Raw genomic sequence first — 19,390 nt, 5'->3', positions numbered from 1 at the left:
AATTTATCTTGGTCAGATATTTTAAGGACAAAAACAGTAACGCTGGTGTTAAATATGACAAATGAGGTAAAAGACATTAAATAAATCCATCCATGTGGGCCGCACCTGGGTCAAATATGCCATCAACCAATGCCAGATAGGCTGAATGCTGCAGGTGAGCCAGAGTTAGTGTGTTGTCTGTCATGAATAATAAAGGGTGTGGAGACATTTGAGCTGCATATTCTACACAAAGCCTGTCTATCCACACACACAGACCCGCTGGGAGACAGTCGTAGATAGTCAGAGATTTTTTAGAGTTAAATAAAAATGTCTGGCATTGCATCTAAACTTCAGCACAACCGAGAGAAATCCCAAGGGATAGGAGCCAACTCTAAAGCGGTTAAATACCTGAACCAGGACTTTGAATCGCTGAGGAACAGCTGTCTGGAGAGAGGGCAGCTTTTTCAGGATGACTGCTTTGAGCCTCTGCCATCATCCTTAGGCTTCAAAGATCTGGGACCAAATTCCTACAAAGTTCAGGGCATCCAGTGGAAAAGACCAAGGGTGGGTACAAACAGAAGGAAATCATTTAAATTATTGAATTATATTTTAAAACTGGATTTTGAAGATGATACCTGTCCCTTGTGCATCATTTACAGTACAGTGCATTTCAGTGTATCTAATGAATTCAGTTTGTCAGAAGTGCTATTTGTAATACTTTGGTCATGTACACTTTTACATACTAAATGTCAGTTTAAATGCTACACATAGGCATAAAGTGTCTTGTTTTGCCCAGTGTATTTGTATACAAAGTAAAGCCTTAAAAAATATATATAAAAGCAAAAATAAAAGCAGTAACGGCATTATAAAATAAAAAGCACTAGTTGAATTAAACTTGTTTTTCCTTCAGGAGTTGTGCTCCAAACCACAATTCATAATTGAAAATGCTTCCAGGACTGATATCTGTCAAGGAGCACTTGGTAAGACACACAAACACTCCTTTTGAAACTACCAAACACTCCTTTGCTTTTGTAATTTTCTTATTGAATTCACATTCAAATGCATTTTGATGTCACAATGAGATATTTACTGTATTTTACAAAGAACACATTGATTTCCATCTTAAGCTATTTGAATGAAGGACTTTGCATTGCTTATCTAAGATAGCAGTTAGCAGATGTGAACGAGGTGACTGACTTACAGTATGTATGTCCATTATTATCATTTACTTAGTTTCATCTTTGGAAACTTTTGCCAGTATTGTGTTATCTAACACCACTTGAAGAAGATCCAAACCTCATAACTGAAAAAATGGCTGAACCCTGACATCAGCTGTCACTCATTAACTCTTGTCTCTCCACGCCCGTTTGGCAGAAAGCATCTCCATGTGTGGGTGAGATTGAGATGTTTACAGCTAACAAGCAAAGGAAGAAAATATAATAGCCATTACTTAGCTCACAAAAGGTCTGTGTGTATGCATACAGAGTATGTTCTGGAGATGTGTCATGATGAAATGCCCATTATTCTAACACTGTTAAATTGTGTTCAGGTGACTGCTGGCTCTTGGCAGCTATTGCCTCCCTGACTCTCAGCAAACAGGTTTTGTCTCGTGTTGTCCCCCACGATCAAAGCTTTGAGAAGAACTACGCTGGCATTTTTCACTTTGAGGTACAGCAATTCAACACCACAACCTTATTCTTATAGAAATAAAGTGAGGTTTGATTTGTACTAGTTGTGTCTCTTCCCCGTGGCTCTCAGTTCTGGCAGTTTGGTGAGTGGGTGGATGTGGTGGTTGATGACCGCTTGCCCACCAAAGATGGAGAGCTGCTGTTTGTTCACTCAGAGAAGAATTCAGAGTTTTGGAGTGCGCTGCTGGAGAAGGCCTACGCCAAGTATGAAAGAATGAAGCATCAGGATACATTGTGTATGTTTCAGTATCTCGTTTTCTGGTCGCGTCATTCATGAACTTCTTATTTCTCTAGGATTAATGGATGCTATGAGGCTCTTTCTGGAGGCAGCACCATTGAGGGTTTCGAGGACTTCACTGGAGGCATTGCTGAGAGGCATGAACTGGGGAAGGCAGGGCCCCGACTCTTCAAAACCATTAAGAAGGCCTTGGATAGAGGGTCGCTTCTGGGATGCTCCATTGATGTTGGTTTGAGATTCACGTTTCACCCTCAGAGATTGGAGTCCTGGATATATATGATGGTGTTTATCTTCAAAACGTTTCCTCTTTATCCCAGATTACCAACGCGTCGGACTCAGAAGCCGTCACATATCGCAAGCTGGTGAAGGGCCATGCCTACTCGGTGACAGGAGCGGAGCTGGTGAGGGAATACCTGTGTTTTTATTAGAGCCGCAACGATTGGTCGATTCGTACATGCTTTTCTTTTTTAATAAACCTTCATTTTTCAAACCTCAAAATATGGAGATTTGAAATATATTATACACAAAGATCTCCAGGTATAAAATGAAGCTGAAGTGGCTACCATGTGTTCTCTAAAATGTAATATGTTACAATTAGGTAACTGAGGCATGATCTCTTTAGCTAGTTTTGTAATATTTATATTGCTGCTATAGTGTTTCCCTTTTGATTTTTTTTTTTTGGTTGAGAGTTATCGACCCTTAATTCTGTTTCAGGTGGAGTATAGAGGAGACCGGGTGCAGTTGATCAGGATTAGAAACCCATGGGGTCAGGTGGAGTGGAATGGAGCCTGGAGTGACAAGTGAGAATGAATATGGTCACATGTGCATGTTACCGTAGTAACTGTGAGCATGTTATCATAAACTCAAATTTGTATTACATTTTCCTGGTTTGGTTTAGATTCTGACAGGTGACATTGTTAACTGATCAACATGTATCATTTGAACTGCTCCCATTTTCTTCTTATAAATAGGATTTCCCAATAATGCCTTTTGTTTTGTTCATAAGAGGGCCCCGCCTAATTGAAACATCTACATCCTTTGTTTTGACAAGTGTGTGTTTCTGACATGCATGTAACACCAAGGAGACATAAACACCCAGTGGAACGGCTGGTAAATCCTGTGGTAAAAAGTTGTTACTCAGACTCTGGCTTTAAAGCTTGTTTTTGCATGTAGGTGGAATGTGTGACACAGTAAGGTGCAAGCCTGTGGTTTATTTCTCATGTTTGAGCTTCATCATACAAATGATGTCCAACTGAGAATGTATTGGCACTTCATCCTAGGTCTTCTGAGTGGAGATATGTGAGTGACAGTGACCGGGACAGGCTGATCAAGCGTTGTGAGGACGGGGAGTTCTGGTAAACATCTGAATATACTCTACCTCTTGGGTTTGAACTGCGAAAACACTATAATACTCCAGTAAAAGGAAAAGGCCATTTAAAGTTAAGGATGTGATTTTCTTTGTCCACAGGATGTCATTTTCAGACTTCCTGCGCCAATATTCCCGCCTTGAGATCTGCAACCTGACACCTGATGCCCTCAAAGATGACAAGTTCCAGAAATGGGCGGAGTCAGAGTTTGAAGAAACGTGGAGAAGAGGCGTGTCAGCTGGTGGTTGCAGGAACTTCCCAAGTATGATCAGTTTCTCAATCTTCACCCCAGAACTGGTGTGTGTGTGTGTCTTGGCTGCTGTAACAATGTTGACAAGCTCCTTGCTAACCCTTGCTTTTCTTCATAGATACCTTCTGGATGAATCCTCAGTTTGTCATAAAGCTGGAAGAGGCGGATGATGACTCTGATGATGGTGAGGATGGCTGCACCTTCATCGTGGGCTTGATGCAGAAGAACAGACGCCGTATGAAGAAAATGGGGCAGGACATGCAGACCGTTGGCTTTGCCATCTACGACGTAAGGAGCTGCCTTTAAGATGTAGACGATAATACTCATGTACTCAATTTGTCATATGTATCATTGGCACCAATTCTTACTATTGTTTTTGTCTTTTTCCAGCTGCCTAAGGAGGTATGTATACAAAGATGAAGACACTTTAATACATTAGCATGTTTCTCGGAGCACCAATTGTTGTTTATGGCTCAATTATCTGTCCTTAAAAGTTCTCTAATTACACCAATGGAAGGTTAAAGGCGCCCTTGTGTGACAGTACTGCATGTGTGTCATTTTCCAGTACTATGGCCAAAAGCAAGTGCACCTGAAAAGAAACTTCTTCGTGCGCCACGCTTCAGCTGCGCGCTCCGAGACCTTCATCAACCTGCGAGAAGTTTGCAACCGCTTCTGTCTTCCTCCAGGCGAATACCTCATCATCCCCTCCACCTTTGAGCCCAACAAGAATGGAGACTTTTACGTGCGGGTGTTCTCTGAGAAACCGGCCTCATTCCAGTACGTCTCTTTCACAAATAAGTGCAATTCCTTGACAAAGATTATTTATAATCATTCAATATCTAAATATGATCTCTCACTGTTTTTAGAGAGATAGATGATCCTGTGGACTGCCATGTTGAGCAGGTAAATCATAACCCTTGATGTATATGTTTTTAAAGATTGATTTTTTTTAACAAGGAAGGACAAACATGCATACTTTGTCATGTCTAGATTAACATTGATGAAGATGACATCAGTGACAGATTCAAGAAACTGTTTGGACAGCTTGCCGGAGCTGTGAGTATGCGTAAAATGTGACATTTTGACAATTTTTATTTTTGACATCATCTTATAGTTCCAAGTCATTGTTTCTTTTAACTTACAATATGTCCCTGTCAAATGCTTCTTAGGATGTGGAGATTTCTGCATTCGAGCTGCAGAGAATCCTCAACCGAGTGGTGGGGAAGAGTAAGATAAAGGATTTATCTCTCCTCTTAAAGTAAAGTTCAGTATGTGCATTTCATTATATGACACTCAAAGCAAGTGACCCCTGTGTTTTGATTCATTTTTAGGAGAGGACATTAAAACCAGTGGGTTTTGCCTGACGACTTGCCGCAACATGATCAATCTGCTGGATGTATCCTTCCAACTAATTTATGTCAAGAGAAATCTACAATACAATGACCCTCTTAACATCCTGTGTTTTTTTTCATCTAGCTCTGTAAGAAAGTGAATAAGCATTATATTCCAGTGTCAAACTATCCATTTTTAAGGCTGAAAACGCCTTATTTATGAAAGCGTTCAAGGTTCAAGGCTTTTATTTGTCCTACGTACATAGCTACAGTGTAGTTATGTTGATGAAAATCTTAGGTCACAGGCTTCTCCAACAGTGCAACACAGTAAAACAGAAAAAATGGTGCAAGTAAATACAAAAAAGAAAATAGTAAAATAGTGAAATAGTGCAATAAGAGTCTACAAGTGATTGGAATATTATATATTAGATAAATAATTTGTAAGTTGCAGCCAGATGAATGTTATGGATGTTGTTTCAAAAGTTCAGGTGTTTAACAGTCTTATGGCCTGTGGAATAAAACAGGCCATAAGGATGGCTGCTCCGTCCTGGTGATGTGCTGTGCAGTTTTCTCTGTAAAGCCTTACGATTGAGGGCGGTGCAGATGCCGTACCAGGCCGTGATGCAGCCAGTCAGGATGCACCTGTAGAAGGTCAGGATACTCTCTATGGTGCACCTGTAGAAGTTGCAGAGTATCCTGGAGTCCATGTTGAACCTCCTCAGCCTGCGGAGGAAGAAGAGCCGCTGTTGAGCTGTTTTGGTGATGGTGTTTGTGTGAAGAGTCCATGTCAGGTCCTCAGTGATGTGGACACCGAGGAACCTGAAGCTGCTGACTCTCCACCGTAGCCCCATTGATCGCGATGGGGGCATGTCCCTCTCTCCGCTGCTTCCTGTAATCCACAATCAGCTCCTTGGTTTTGCTGACGTTGAGATGGAGGTTGTTATCCTGGCACCAAGATGTCAGGTTTTCGACCTCCTCTCTGTACGCCGTCTCGTCGCCGTCGGTGATCAGGCCGATGACGGTCGTGTCATCAGCAAACTTCACGATGGTGTTGGAGCTGTGTGTGGCCATGCAGTCGTGTGTGAACAGGGAGTAGAGGAGAGGGCTGAGCAAGCAGCCTTGAGGGGCTCCGGTGTTGAGGATCAGGGTGGAGGATGTGATGTTTCCCACCCGCACTGCCTGGGGTCTGCCCGTCAGAAAGTTCAGGATCCAATCACAGAGGGCGCTGTTGAGCCCGAGGTCTCTGAGCTTGATGACCAGCTTGGAGGGCACAATGGTATTGAAGGCTGAGCTGTAGTCAATGAACAGCATTCTCACATGTGTTCCTCTGGTCCAGGTGTGAGAGGGCAGTGTGGAGCGGGGGGGGGCTATGGCGTCGTCTGTGGACCCGTTTGCTCTGTAGGCAAACTGCAGGGGGTCCAGAGAGTCAGGGAGGGAGGAGGTGATGAATGTTTTGACTAACCGCTCAAAGCACTTCATGATGATGGAGGTGAGTGCTACTGGGCAGTAGTCGTTGAGGCTGGCGATTGTTGACTTTTTGGGGACAGGAATGATGGTGGAGTGTTTGAAGCATGTGGGGACTACAGACTGCAGCAGGGACCTGTTGAAGATGTCTGTGAACACCTCTGCCAGCTGAACTGCACACACCCTGAGAACACGGCCAGGGAGGCCATCAGGTCCAGGAGCCTTGTGTGGGTTAACCCTTTTGAAGGATTTGCACACATCTGCCCTGTTTAAGACAAAAGGGCAGGGCTCCTGATCCTTCTGTGCCTCCACAGCCTGGCTGCTCTTGAATCGTGCAAAAAAAAACTGTTCAGCTCATCTGGGAGAGATGCGCACGCAGACAGTCCCGCAGCACCCCCCGCTGCTCCTTTGTAATCTGTTATTGTTCTTGGTCCCGCCCACATCTTCCGGGTGTTACAGCCTTTGAAGTCAGACTCCACTTTGTCTCTGTATTGTCTCTTTGCACTGCTAATTGCTCTCCGGAGTTCATTCCTAGATTTCTTGTACTCATCTCATGTGTGTGTTGATATTGTTGTCCTCAAACACACACCACTCCGTAGATTCGAAGCAGTCCTGCAGAGCTGAGTCTGACTCCTCACTCCAGCGCTGTATAGTCCGTGTCACCAGTCTGTCCCGTTTCAGTTTCTGCTTGTAAGCAGGCAGCAGCAGCAGCAGTGAGATGTGGTCGCCTCTGGCCATGAAGTCTCTGTCCTGTCAATCACTCCAAACAGCTGATCAAGTGCTGTGTTGTTGTCAGCAGTCCGAAGAAATAATCCCCACATCTGTGCACCAGTTATTGTTTATCATGACACACACACCACCACCTCCCTTGCTTCTCTCTGAATTAACAGTCCGATCCTGGCGAAATATAGTGAAGCCGTCTGGAACAATGGCGGAGTCCGGGATAGCTGAGTTGAGCCAAGTCTCTGTGAAAATGAACACGTTACAGTTCTTAATGTCCCGTTGAAAATCCGACTTCTGAGTTAATCTAGTTTATTTTCCATCGATTGAACATTAGCCAGAAGAATACATAGGCATGTTCCAAAAGTTGATGGGCGATATAAGATGTATATGATGTCTGAAATATATTATAATCAAATATTTTAATGCAAAGGAGATATTTGAGATGTCCTTTGGGTTCATTCATACAATTTTCCCCAAATCAAACCTCGCATATTTGGTATCTTTTGGGATTTTTGGGGGGATCTACACTAGAATTTACAACTGTGCCTTGCATGTTTGGACACATTTAGGCTGCATAGCATAAGATTACTGTGATAAGTGGCCCATCAGTGAAGTCATGTCAGATAGACAACCAAAGCCTGCTCCTTCCATCATAACTGTCCTTGACATACTCTTCAAAGAAAGATGGAACTGGGAAGCTGGGAATCGTGGAATTTAAGATCTTGTGGACAAAGATTGAGAAGTTCCTGGTGTGTTTCTTGTTTGTATTGACATTAACATGCAATGTGTTACAGTATGTTGGTAGTAGGTTGATAATACATGTTAACTGTGTGTGCTCTCCATCAGGAACTGTTCAAAAACAGAGATGCAGACGAAAGTGGCTGTATGAGCGCCTCTGAGATGCGGATGGCTGTTGAGGATGCTGGTGAGAAGTTAATTTCACAAAATATTTGTCTACACAGCCATTGTCCCTTGCAACTGCAAAGGAAAATACTCAGTACATATACAGGGGGTCTGTATTTCTTTTTTTTGTGCACATTCTGTGGTGCGTGAATGGCTTTCTCTTCAGATTCTTTCATTATGTGCTGTTAGATATTATTTTAAATGTCAATTTTTTTGCATTTCGGCAGGTTTCTCTCTCAACAACTCTCTCCATCAGATCATTGTGGCTCGCTACACTGAACCAAACCTCAGCATTGACTTTGACAACTTTGTGTGCAGCCTGATCCGCTTGGAGTCACTCTTCAGTGAGTCTTTCTCATTGTTACCACATTTTAAGCTGTGATCAGATTTAACCAACTTTAATTACAACATATCAAAGTGACACACAATTCAAGTAAGGATTCCTGTCCAAAACAGAATCCCAATGACTAAGAAGGATCTATTAAATTAATGAAATATGTAGAATTAACCAGAAACAGTATTTCCTCTTTCCCTAGCACCTGATTTTATAAAGTGATTTTTTATTTTTTATTTACAACAGACACCTTCAAGATCCTGGACAAGGATGGGTCTGGTGTGATAGAGCTGGGTTTAATGGAGGTAAGAGCGGAGCTGTGATCATGACACAAAACTATAAAGCAATAATTCATTCAACACTGACCCGTTCTTGTGTTTTCATTCACAGTGGCTAAGTCTGTCGATGATGTAGAGGAGCTCCTCTGACTGTTAACTGATGGAGAATCAAGACATGTGTTGAACAGATATCATATCTGAATATTATGGATAAGTGGATTCAAGTTTGGATTTGTATAAAACCTAATCAATGTATTGTGTGGGGGAAATAATTACTATGGGTTTGATTTTCCAGAAACATAATAAAACCGGAATGTCACACAAATGAGAATCCTTTTATTTGGAGTAAATCAATATTATATCCCTTTGAGCAGTTTGCATATGAACTGGAAATAATAATGTTAATAATGTCTTTCTGCCCTCTCAGTTCTTTCTTATCCTAAGAAGTGCACAACAGTTCTGATACTGTTCTCAAGTATTTTTGGTAAACTAAGATCAGAGAAATTAAGACTCTTGGAAATGATATCTTAATTCACAGCTCTTTGTGGTATCTAGCACGTTTCCTTTGATTGAGAGGTTCTTTGCAAGCACTTTCAAAAATGAAACATTCCCATGTCACAGTCTCGAGAAACAAAACACACAGTTTTTGGTAGTTAGGCTTTTAAAATCATGCTAAAATAACATATATGCTATCAAAGAAACATCTGGTTGGTTGGGCTTACGTACTACAAACAAATGTTTGTAGGACTCCTTAAACATTAAGTTCTCAAAATAGGAGGGTACCCTTTGGCAGATTGTTAAACACGACGCCATTCCCCAGTTTCATAACAAGGTATAGTTGAATATTTTTGAAAAATAGTCATCTCAAACAAAATTAGAAGCTTGTTGTAGCCTACAAAACATGTATTGGAAAAACCTGATTCAACTAGCAAGGTAATAAATCTGGGCTCTGTTGAGCTAGCAAAAGCACATTGTCTCCTCTTTCATCAAACTAGTTACCACTAAACATTTGACTTGTGTCAGAAAGTGAGATTTTCCCAGAATAGATAGTAACTATGGATGCAAGTGGACTGATTACCCTGTTGAAAAGTACAAAAGTGAGAAAGGTGAGTTCAAGATAAGCAGACGGCCAAAAGAGCAGTAGTCCCAAACACAGATAAAGATGAGAAGGGAGCAGAAACAACACAATGATATTAAGTATGGCGTTACGGCCTTTGTATCCAAAAGAAGGGCAAACACATTCAAGTGCAGGTCACACAACTCCAAACAAAAGTGCAATAAAGACAAACTGACCAAGGAGCAAAGACAGTAGGTCCAGTTTGTGTAGGCATATCGGCTAACTTACAGGATATTGGGTACAGGAGAGCAGAGCTTTGGTGATCATCAGCAGGAAACACACACGGGCAGGAACTGAAACAACAGCAGAGACTTTCAAAAATAAAACAGGATATCGGAATTGGATACAAAGAAACAGGAATATAACAAAATCTCTGTTGTTGCTGTGTTGTTATGTTTTCCTTAGCATATTGTTGTAAATTCTAGACAAAACAATATCCATATTTTCGTCTTACTATAGTTAGTGTATAGTACTTTTTTTTCCACACAAATCTTTACAAACCGTTACATCTACAAGTGAAAGGAGGTTGGATTTATAGATCAAGGGATTCTTCAAGAAGAACTTTAAAGCGATGTTAAAAGAAGCAGAACTTTATCAAAGTTTAATTAGTCCGGAATGGGGAATATCAGGACCCAAATGCAGTTGAAAAAAGGACAAAAAGGTCAAGGAACAAAAGGCGAGCTTTATTTTAAAAAGCATTTGACAGAAAAAACATGACTTCAGTGTGTACTCACTGGGCGAGCACAAGAGGCCTATTCAGCTATTTGTGGCGAAAATGCTTTGGACTAAGCTAGAGTAAAATCAGCGGTGTTAAAATCATACAAACTGGTTCCTGAAGCGTATCGTCAAAAGTTCAGAAGTTGGGTCAAGGGGGATAAGCAGACAAATGTGGAGTTTATCCGTGATTTGACTTCTCATTTTCAGCGGTGGTGCGCGGCAGCAAAGGTTGCCAGTTTTGACGGTCTTTGTGAACTGATTGTATTGGAACAGTTTAAAGATGTTATCCCTCAGCGTGTGGCCACTTACGTAAATGAGCAGAAGCCTTCCACCGCGCTTATGCTGCGTTCACACCGGACGCGATGCGAATATTCGCTTCGCTCTAATCGCTCCTATCGCATCGCTCTAAACGCTGGAGTTTCACCGCGGCTGCCAGCTGTGTTTACTCGCATCATTCAAACAAGACGCGCTGGCTCGGGAGCTACAACTACAACACAATGAACATATTTTACCGTGATTAAATTATAATACACGTTTCAAAATGATGCCGAAGTAACAACATACTGATACCGGTTAGTAAAAACCATGAATTAATGCTTGACAAGTCTGCAGACAAGACGGCAGGCGAAAAATCTTTTAAAATGCTTGTTTTCTGAATGAAGATCGGGTCGACCAGGCTAAGCTAACGTTGTATATGCTCATTCCACACTCATAACAACGGCCTACAGACATAAATAAACCATCGACTGTATTCGTCATGGCACAGACAGTCTGTGGTTTGTACTTGTTTAACTTTTGTCCAGTTTCTGAACAGATATGAGGAGCTGTGAGCTCTGTGTGCTAACTGCTAACAGCTAACGGCTGATGTTGTGTGGTTGAACGTCAGTGACGGCAGGCTGAGATCCTCACCGCTGATTGGCTTCCGCGAGAACGCGTCACATGAATTTGACGCTCGAGTTGAAAAAATTGAACTCTCGCGTTTAACGCGGCACCGTTCAATCGCCTCAATCGCGTGATTCGCGCCGTGTCCACCGCTTCATGCGCGCCGTCGGAGCGAATTCGCGTCTGTCCGCGTCTCTGCATTGACTTTACATGTAATCCCGCCGCCCCCATACATCGCATCGCGTCCGGTGTGAACGCAGCATTAGAGCTGCCGAATTAGCGGATGATTTTGTGTTGACGCATAAGGGCAGTTTTACAGAGAATTGTTCTAGGGGTGATTGGAGACGTGGAGAAGATGGTGGCTATTCCCGCGGTGGTGCAAAGTTTTCACCAGGCTCCTCCCGTAGATTTGCAGGTCCGGGGCGACCCGAGGGCGCCAGAGTGGGTATATGTAATTATTGCCGAGGAGAGGGTCATTGGAAGGAGCAGTGTCTGTTGCTGGAACCTGAGGGGAAGCCTCGTTTTTCATCACATGCTCCAGCCATGTGTTGTTCTGCCGTTTTGGTTAAAAAGCCGCAGGGTGTAGAATCGGGCATGGTGCCTGATAAGAAGCTGGTTTGTGCCGACTTGGTTGTGGGTTCTGGTTTTGAGCCGTTCATAACGGAAGCCGCTGTATCAGTAGTCGGTAGTGACAAGTATGTTCCGATTAAGGTGTTGCGTGACACAGCAGCTAGATACTCATTTATTGTTGAGTCAGTGTTGCCTTTTTCGTCAGAGACAGAGACTGGGGATTTTGTCATGATGAGGGGCATGGAGATGGGCTTGATTCCTGTGCGACGTCATACAATAGTGCTGGATTGTGAGCTGGTGCGGGGAGTTGTGTCTATCGGCGTGCGTCCCGCGTTTCCACTTGATGGGGTACATATGATTTTGGGCAACGATCTCGCTGGTAGTGCTGTGTGGGCTGGTGTGCCACCGCCTGTGGTGGTTTCCAGGCCGTTGGCATCTGGGGAGCCAGATGAGAGCGGTTTGCAATTTCCAAGTGTGTTTCCAGTTTGTGCTTTTACGCGTGCGCAGAGCCGTAGGATGTCTGCTGACCCGCCTGTTTCGGAGTGTAGAAAAAGTGGTGTTGAACAGGTGGTCTCACTGCCTGATCTCCCTTCGTCTGTGTCAAAGGAGGAGGAAGACGAGGAGACTCTTCCTCACTCAGAGATCCTGGATATATTCGAGGAGGGTCTTGCTCAATTTGTTCAGGACCCTTTACTCTGTGATCTGCCAATTCAGGTACATTTGGAGGAGGTTAATTCCCAGGTTGCGGTCGAATAGTCCAAAAATCAGCTCCTAAGTTCTAACCCTATCGTCTATTCCTTGACCTCTGAGTGAAACGTCACGGGGTTAAGGGATAGTGGATAGGACAATTCAACAGGATTTAGGAGAAGAGACTGCGGTACTTTAGAGAATCCGACTGCACTTTCACTATCCGACGTGTTTATGATACAAATGTATTTATTATAAACGTTAGTCCTTAACATCTATCACTGTGTATATCACCATTCAAACATCTTTTAAAAGTTGAACAAACCCCACACAGCTCAGTAAAGACTGTGAAATGTTGACTTTATTTGATCATTTCAGTCAAAACTAACGTTCATATTTCTCTTTTTGATTATAATACTGATGAACGTTCAAAACAAAGCACTTTGGCAACTTACCACATACGTTTTAAAATGCTTAATAAGCACCGTAACTTTCATGATATCATTTCTCGGTCATAATCGGTTGTTTCCGTGAACGGCCGACTGTGGTGTGACGGCAAATGCCGCGGCCGCAAGGCATTGTGGGGCAGCATGTTCTCCTCTCCTTTCGGTTAGGGAGGTCCAGTGGTTCCTAAGCTAAAGGAGGTTATAAAGGAAGTTTGAAACCTCCTTTCCTTTCATTTAGAGAATTCGAACGGCACTTATCATGGCTGCCACTGAGGTACTTCCGGGTCATTTCACTCCGTTAGGAAGGTTCCTAAGCTAAATGGACTATTGGACCCCAACCCCAGATTGCTTTGGAGTATGGCCAAGCCATGACTGTCCATACTGGACACACACCTGATGGTCAATATACACAGGAGGATGTTGGTTTGTCGTGGATCCCTTTGGGGCCCTGTCTTAAGGGGATGCCCCTGTGGGTTCATCTGGAGAGGGTGTGGCTGTGCTGCATCCAGCCTCCTTGACTGCCTTGATTGCAGTAACTCAGGGCACCTGGGTCTGGTGCCCTGCAGTTATTTAAAGCCTCTGCTCCTCTTTGTCTTCCCTCTGCTTCTCCCTGCAGGCACCCCGGTTTTGTTCAGTATGCTATGAGTTTCTTCAGTTGCTTCACTTTGTGCACTTCAACACTCTCACACTCATACATGTCCATACAATCCTCACCCTGCATTTACACTACTGATACCACTGACATCCACACCTCATACTTTACTTGTTTTGCACTTAATTAATTTGGTTGATTTGAATGTTTTGCTTAAAGTGGACCTATCATGCTATATTTGTATAATATAGTGTTGGACCATACCTATATAAGGCATATTTATACTTTTTTCTTTTCAAAATACCAAACAGATCATGCATTTTAGCCATGCCTCATTTTGCTCAATTTGCACTTTTTTTTAGCTCTGTTTGTGCAAGGGCAGATTCAGTGAGAACAGCACCACCTACAGGCCTGGCATATGTACTACAGCGTCTCCAGCGCTTTCGAACGGCAATGGCCGTGGGTGTCTCCTCCTGATTGGTGGAGTTGGCCCAATAGCCGTAGCGCCACCGTCCTGACGTCAGGACAGTGTTCAGTCTTTTTCGTTTGTTTATAAAAGCTAGAGCTAAATGAGATAATGTAGTTAATATGTATTATTTGATATGGTTTAGCCTTTCTCAGGCTACAACATGGTTAAGTTTACGAATATTATTAAGGAATACAAATCCGAAACCCTCTTTGTAATGTTTACCAGCCTCCTTAGGCTTTTCAATCACAATCATTAAACTGGAATAAATACAATATTGCTAAAATGAAAATATGATTTTATGTTCGTTGTTTAGAGTTATTCTTTACTCATTGGGAATTCGGTATGAGATAGAGCACACTGTTGAGATGTCAAATCTGCCTGTTTTACACCCTTTGACCAACAGGGGGGTTTGTATTCAAATGAAGCCCATGATGAAGCCTCATGTACGGTGGCCCTGAAGTGCAAGTCAAAACAACATTTCACAAAACACTACAGCATTTCACAAAACACTACAGCATTTCACAAAACGCCACAGCATTTCACAAAACACCACAGCATTTCAGAAAACACCAGCAAACGCCACAGCATTTCAGAGAACGCCACAGCATTTCACAAAACACTACAGCATTTCACAAAACACCAGAAAACACTACAGCATTTCACAAAACGCTACAGTATTTCAGAAAACACCACAGCATTTCAGAAAACACAGAAAATGCCACAGCATTTCACAAAACGCTACAGCATTTCACAAAACACTACAGCATTTCAGAAAACACCACAGCATTTCACAAAACACTACAGCATTTCACAAAACACCAGAAAACGCCACAGCATTTCACAAAACACTAGAAAACGCCACAGCATTTCACAAAACACCACAGCATTTCACAAAACACCAGAAAACGCCACAGCATTTCAGAAAACACCACAGCATTTTAGAAAACACCACCGCATTTCACAAAACACCACAGCATTTCACAAAACACTACAGCATTTCAGAAAACACTACAGCATTTCACAAAACGCCACAGCATTTCACAAAACACTACAGCATTTCACAAAACACTACAGCATTTCACAAAACACCAGAAAACGCTACAGCATTTCACAAAACGCTACAGTATTTCAGAAAACACCACAGCATTTCACAAAACACCAGAAAACGCCACAGCATTTCACAAAACACTACAGCATTTCACAAAACACCACAGCATTTCAGAAAACACCACAGCATTTCACAAAACACCACAGCATTTCACAAAACGCCACAGCATTTCACAAAACACCACAGCATTTCACAAAACACCAGAAAACGCCACAGCATTTCACAAACCACCAGAAAACGCCACAGCATTTCACAAAACAATACAGCATTTCAGAAAACGCCACAGCAATTCAGAAAACACCACAGCATTTCAACTTATACGAAGGGGTATTCTTTTAGGGAGAACACTTCTTGTTTGTGATTGGACAGAGCCGTAACATGTCCCAAAACATCAGCCGTTAGCACACAGAGCTCACAACTCCTCATATCTGTTCAGAAACTGGACAAAAGTTAAACATGAACAAACCACAGACTGTCTATGTCATGGTGAATACAGTCGCTGCTTTATTTATGTCTGTATGCCGTTGTTGTGAGTGTGGATGGAGCAGCTACAGGTTAGTTTATCCTGATCGATCCGATCTCCATTCAGAAAACACGCATTTTAAAAGGTTTTTCTCCATTCAGAAAACACGCATTTTAAAAGGTTTTCCGCCTGCCGTCTTGTCTGCAGACTTGTCACAGCATTAATTTATGGTTTTTACTAACTGGTATCAGTATGTTGTTACTTCGGCATCATTTTTTGAAACGTGTATTACAATTAAATCACGGTAAAATATGTTCATTTTGTTGTAGTCTACCATAGTATTTACATGGAGATAAGCCCCGAATATTCGCATCGCTCTAATCGCTCGAGTTTCAGGTTTCACCGCGGCTGTCAGCTGTGTTTACTCCTGTCATTCAAACAAGACGCGCTGGAGAGGGGGCGGGGCTTATATCCATGCAAATACTTTGGTAGATACCAACTACATTACATTACATTGCATTTAGCTGACGGTTTTATCCAAAGCGACTTACAATAAGTGCATTCGACCAGGAAGATACAAACTTGAAGAAAACAGAATCATATAAGTACATCAGGTTTCATAGAGCTAAAAACATTTAAAGTGCTACTCAACTGGCTTTAGATAAGCCAGTCCTTTATTAGTATATAAGTGCTTTGTTAGCAATTCTTTGTTAGTAATTCTATCGCTCGAAGTGGAGTCGAAAGAGATGAGTTTTCAGTCTGCGCCAGAAGATGTGCAAGCTATCTGCTGTCCTAATTTCAATGGGGAGCTCATTCCACCATTTTGGAGCCAGGATAGCAAACAGACGTGTTTTTGGGTCCCCCTCGCAGTGCTGGTGTAGCGAGCCGTTTGGCCGATGCAGAGCGGAGTGCACGTGCTGGGGTGTACAGTTTAACCATGTCCTGGATGTAGGAAGGGCCAGATCCATTCGCAGCATGGTACGCAAGTACCATTGTCTTGAAGTGGATTCTAGCAGTTACTGGAAGCCAGTGAAGTGAGCGGAGGAGCGGCGTGGTGTGGGAAAATGTTTGTGTACAAGGAGAAGAGGAGGGGACCAAGAACAGAGCCCTGAGGGACCCCTGTGGTTAATTGACAAGGGTCGGACTCGGACCCTCTCCAAGTTACCCTGTAGGTACGGTCTTTGAGGTATGAGGTGAGGAGGGAAAGTGCAGAGCCTGAAACTCCAAATTCTTGGAGAGTGCGAAGGAGGATCTGATGGTTCACCGTGTCGAATGCAGCAGACAGGTCCAAAAGGATGATGACAGAGGAGAGGGAGGCTGCTTTAGCAGTGTGCAGTTCTTCAGAGACAGCGAGGAGGGCAGTTTCTGTTGAGTGACCTGCCTTGAAACCAGACTGGTGCGGATCCAGAAGGTTGTTCTGATGGAGATAACAGGAGAGTTGTTTAAAGACAGCGCGTTCAAGTGTTTTAGACAGGAATGGGATGAGAGAGACAGGCCTGTAGTTTATAACATCAGACGGGTTGAGAGTGGGTTTCTTTTGGAGAGGGTTTACTCTTGCCTCCTTGAGACTGTTTGGAAAGTGACCAGAAGTTAGAGAAGTGTTGATGAAATGGGTGAGAAACGGTAGAATATCAGGAGCGATAGTCTGAAAGAGGTTTGAGGACATTGCCAGCTTTATGAGTTGGTGGGGATGGAGACAGTGAGAAAGCAAAGGTGGTTAAAAGAGATGCAAGTTCAGCTATCTTCCCTGTCTGGAGGTTGAAGTCTCCGAGAAGCAGTGGTGTAGTGGGGATTTTTTTACTGGGGGGACGCTATTTTAATTAGGTCATCCCAAACAATGCCACACAAGTGCGCAAGCGCGCAGTGCACTCACAAAACGGGCAGACAGGTCCACAGAAACTACCGGTATGCTTAGTCCTACTTTAGTTTACTGTACTGCAAAAAGCAGACGGCGCTGCGCTCAACACACACACAGACTCAAAACCATGGACACACTGGCACATAAACAATGTATAGGCCTAAATTGCATAAACTACAGTATTGCAACTAAGCAGACAGCGCTGCTTTTTTTTCTTTTCTTTGTTTTCTCTTTCTCTCTATTTAAAACTCATAACAAACAAACAAAATTCCCAAAGTTGTCCTGAAATTAACTTATTAAATAAACTACTTGTTATGCAAACAACATTGAATCTGGACTTGAAATTATTCTGATTAGGCCTAGCCTACATTGTAAATAAGCAGACAGCGCTGCTTCACAAACACACACACCGATTGAAGACTGATCAATCCGAAATGGATGAACACATTTTGCAGCCCAGTTTCCCAGCTTTGCAGTCTATCCACGGGTATGCCTCTTGTTTCCTCCGCCACATCTCCTCCGTCCATACCTCTGGGAAAGGTGAGCTTGAGCTAGCCAGGGGAACGTTGCTAGCGCAGCTAACGTTAAAGTTAGTGCTAGCATTATCCACGTCTTTAGGCGGCTCCTCTGATGATGTAGTACTAGTAGCAGCTTCACTTGTAGCTTCGGTGCTGCTAGCCTCTTTCTTCTTGTGAATTATATTCTTTTTAGAAAAGAAGTCAAGTAAAAAATGTTTGCCTGCCATTATAGAGCTTTTTCGTTAGCGTTCTTGAGGGAAAGAGCTGCCGCAAAATCGGCGGGCGGCAAGATGGCTCGCCGTGGGTGTGTCACTGACACACCCCCAGCTCGCCGCGGGGTCACGAGCGTGATGACGAATCATAATTATTTAAGGAAATCGTTTTTATTTTTTATTATAATTACCAGGGCTGCCAACACTCACGCATTGAGCGTGAGAGTCACGCAATTAACACATATCTCACGCACTCACGCCACACATGCCTTTCCTCACGCTAAGTTTTCGTTCACAACAAATGTATATAAATATAAAAATAAAGTGAAGGAACAGCAAACCGAGCGGTCTACGAAATGAGACGGTCAGGCTTACGGAGGACTTCCTGTTTGCGTCACCTGACACCCACGGTCCGTAGCACTGCCGCCTAGCAACCTGGACAGCGTCACGCATTGTGATTGGCTGTACGGTATTTGCACACTGATTGGATGTAACGAGGGTATACCGGGGGTCTGAGCAAAGACGAAGGAGAAGGAGGATGAGAAGAATAAGAGAAGGTAAGGAGAATATATTATAAGATATTTTCGCGCCACAGGTAAAGTAAAAATATTTTCTTTTGTTATTTTTTAATTAATTAAAGTTAATGCTAACAAGTGCCAGTGTAGCCCTAATAATTACTACTACTTATTTCGTTTTGATTGTTATATTTGATAATATATTATCCAAAAATCATATATTAATGATATACTTTTATATATTATATATTATCAAAAAGATAATTTTTCCATCTTGAAATAACATAATATAATATATTATCAAACATTTATATATGTATATAATATAAGATATTTTAGCACCATAGGTAAAGTACAATACTTTCTTTTGTTCTTTTTAAATAAAACAAATAATTTTAATAAAGAATTTATTAATACCGCAAATATTAATAAATATTATTAGCGCCCGGTACATTAATGGGAAACCCTAGTTTGTACTTGTTCAATACATTTGTAACACTGTACACATGGACGTTTCTTTTTTCGGTTCACCAAAAAAAAAAAATCTCACTCCAAGCTGAACTCAAATGTTGGCAGCCCTGTAATTACTGTGAAATGTATTATGTTGTTGTCATTATTACAACAAATACACACTTGCAACTGATAACACTGGCAATGATTTTATATTTATTAGACTATTAA

The 19,390-nt window shown here is 42.4% G+C and overlaps 1 protein-coding gene across 1 annotated transcript; it reads left to right on the top strand.

Annotated features, from left to right (window-relative positions):
• Positions 1–215: 215 nt before the first annotated feature.
• On the top strand, positions 216–8,900 carry LOC117499674 (calpain-2 catalytic subunit-like). The gene is made up of 21 exons (XM_034152224.1): positions 216–543; positions 890–959; positions 1,529–1,647; positions 1,738–1,871; positions 1,962–2,130; positions 2,223–2,306; positions 2,620–2,705; positions 3,186–3,260; positions 3,374–3,534; positions 3,641–3,810; positions 3,913–3,924; positions 4,088–4,299; positions 4,389–4,425; positions 4,513–4,578; positions 4,692–4,749; positions 4,854–4,918; positions 7,721–7,789; positions 7,887–7,965; positions 8,171–8,287; positions 8,524–8,582; positions 8,668–8,900. Exons 1-21 carry the CDS (start codon positions 307–309, stop codon positions 8,689–8,691), a joined length of 2,103 nt encoding a protein of 700 aa, XP_034008115.1. The 5' UTR covers positions 216–306; the 3' UTR covers positions 8,692–8,900.
• Positions 8,901–19,390: the final 10,490 nt, after the last annotated feature.

Source organism: Trematomus bernacchii, unplaced genomic scaffold (assembly GCF_902827165.1).
Source record: "Trematomus bernacchii unplaced genomic scaffold, fTreBer1.1, whole genome shotgun sequence".
Taxonomy (NCBI): domain Eukaryota; kingdom Metazoa; phylum Chordata; class Actinopteri; order Perciformes; family Nototheniidae; genus Trematomus; species Trematomus bernacchii.
The sequence above is the reverse complement of the archived record's forward strand: the minus strand, read 5'-3'. Positions and strand labels throughout refer to the sequence as shown.

Excerpts from the sequence above, each read along its gene's own strand:
- LOC117499674 (XM_034152224.1), top strand. The coding sequence starts at position 307 with ATGTCTGGCATTGCATCTAAACTTCAGCACAACCGAGAGAAATCCCAA. Across the intron at positions 4,300-4,388 it reads GAGAAACCGGCCTCATTCCA|AGAGATAGATGATCCTGTGG; the intron begins GTACGTCTCTTT and ends CACTGTTTTTAG. Across the intron at positions 4,919-7,720 it reads ACATGATCAATCTGCTGGAT|AAAGATGGAACTGGGAAGCT; the intron begins GTATCCTTCCAA and ends TACTCTTCAAAG.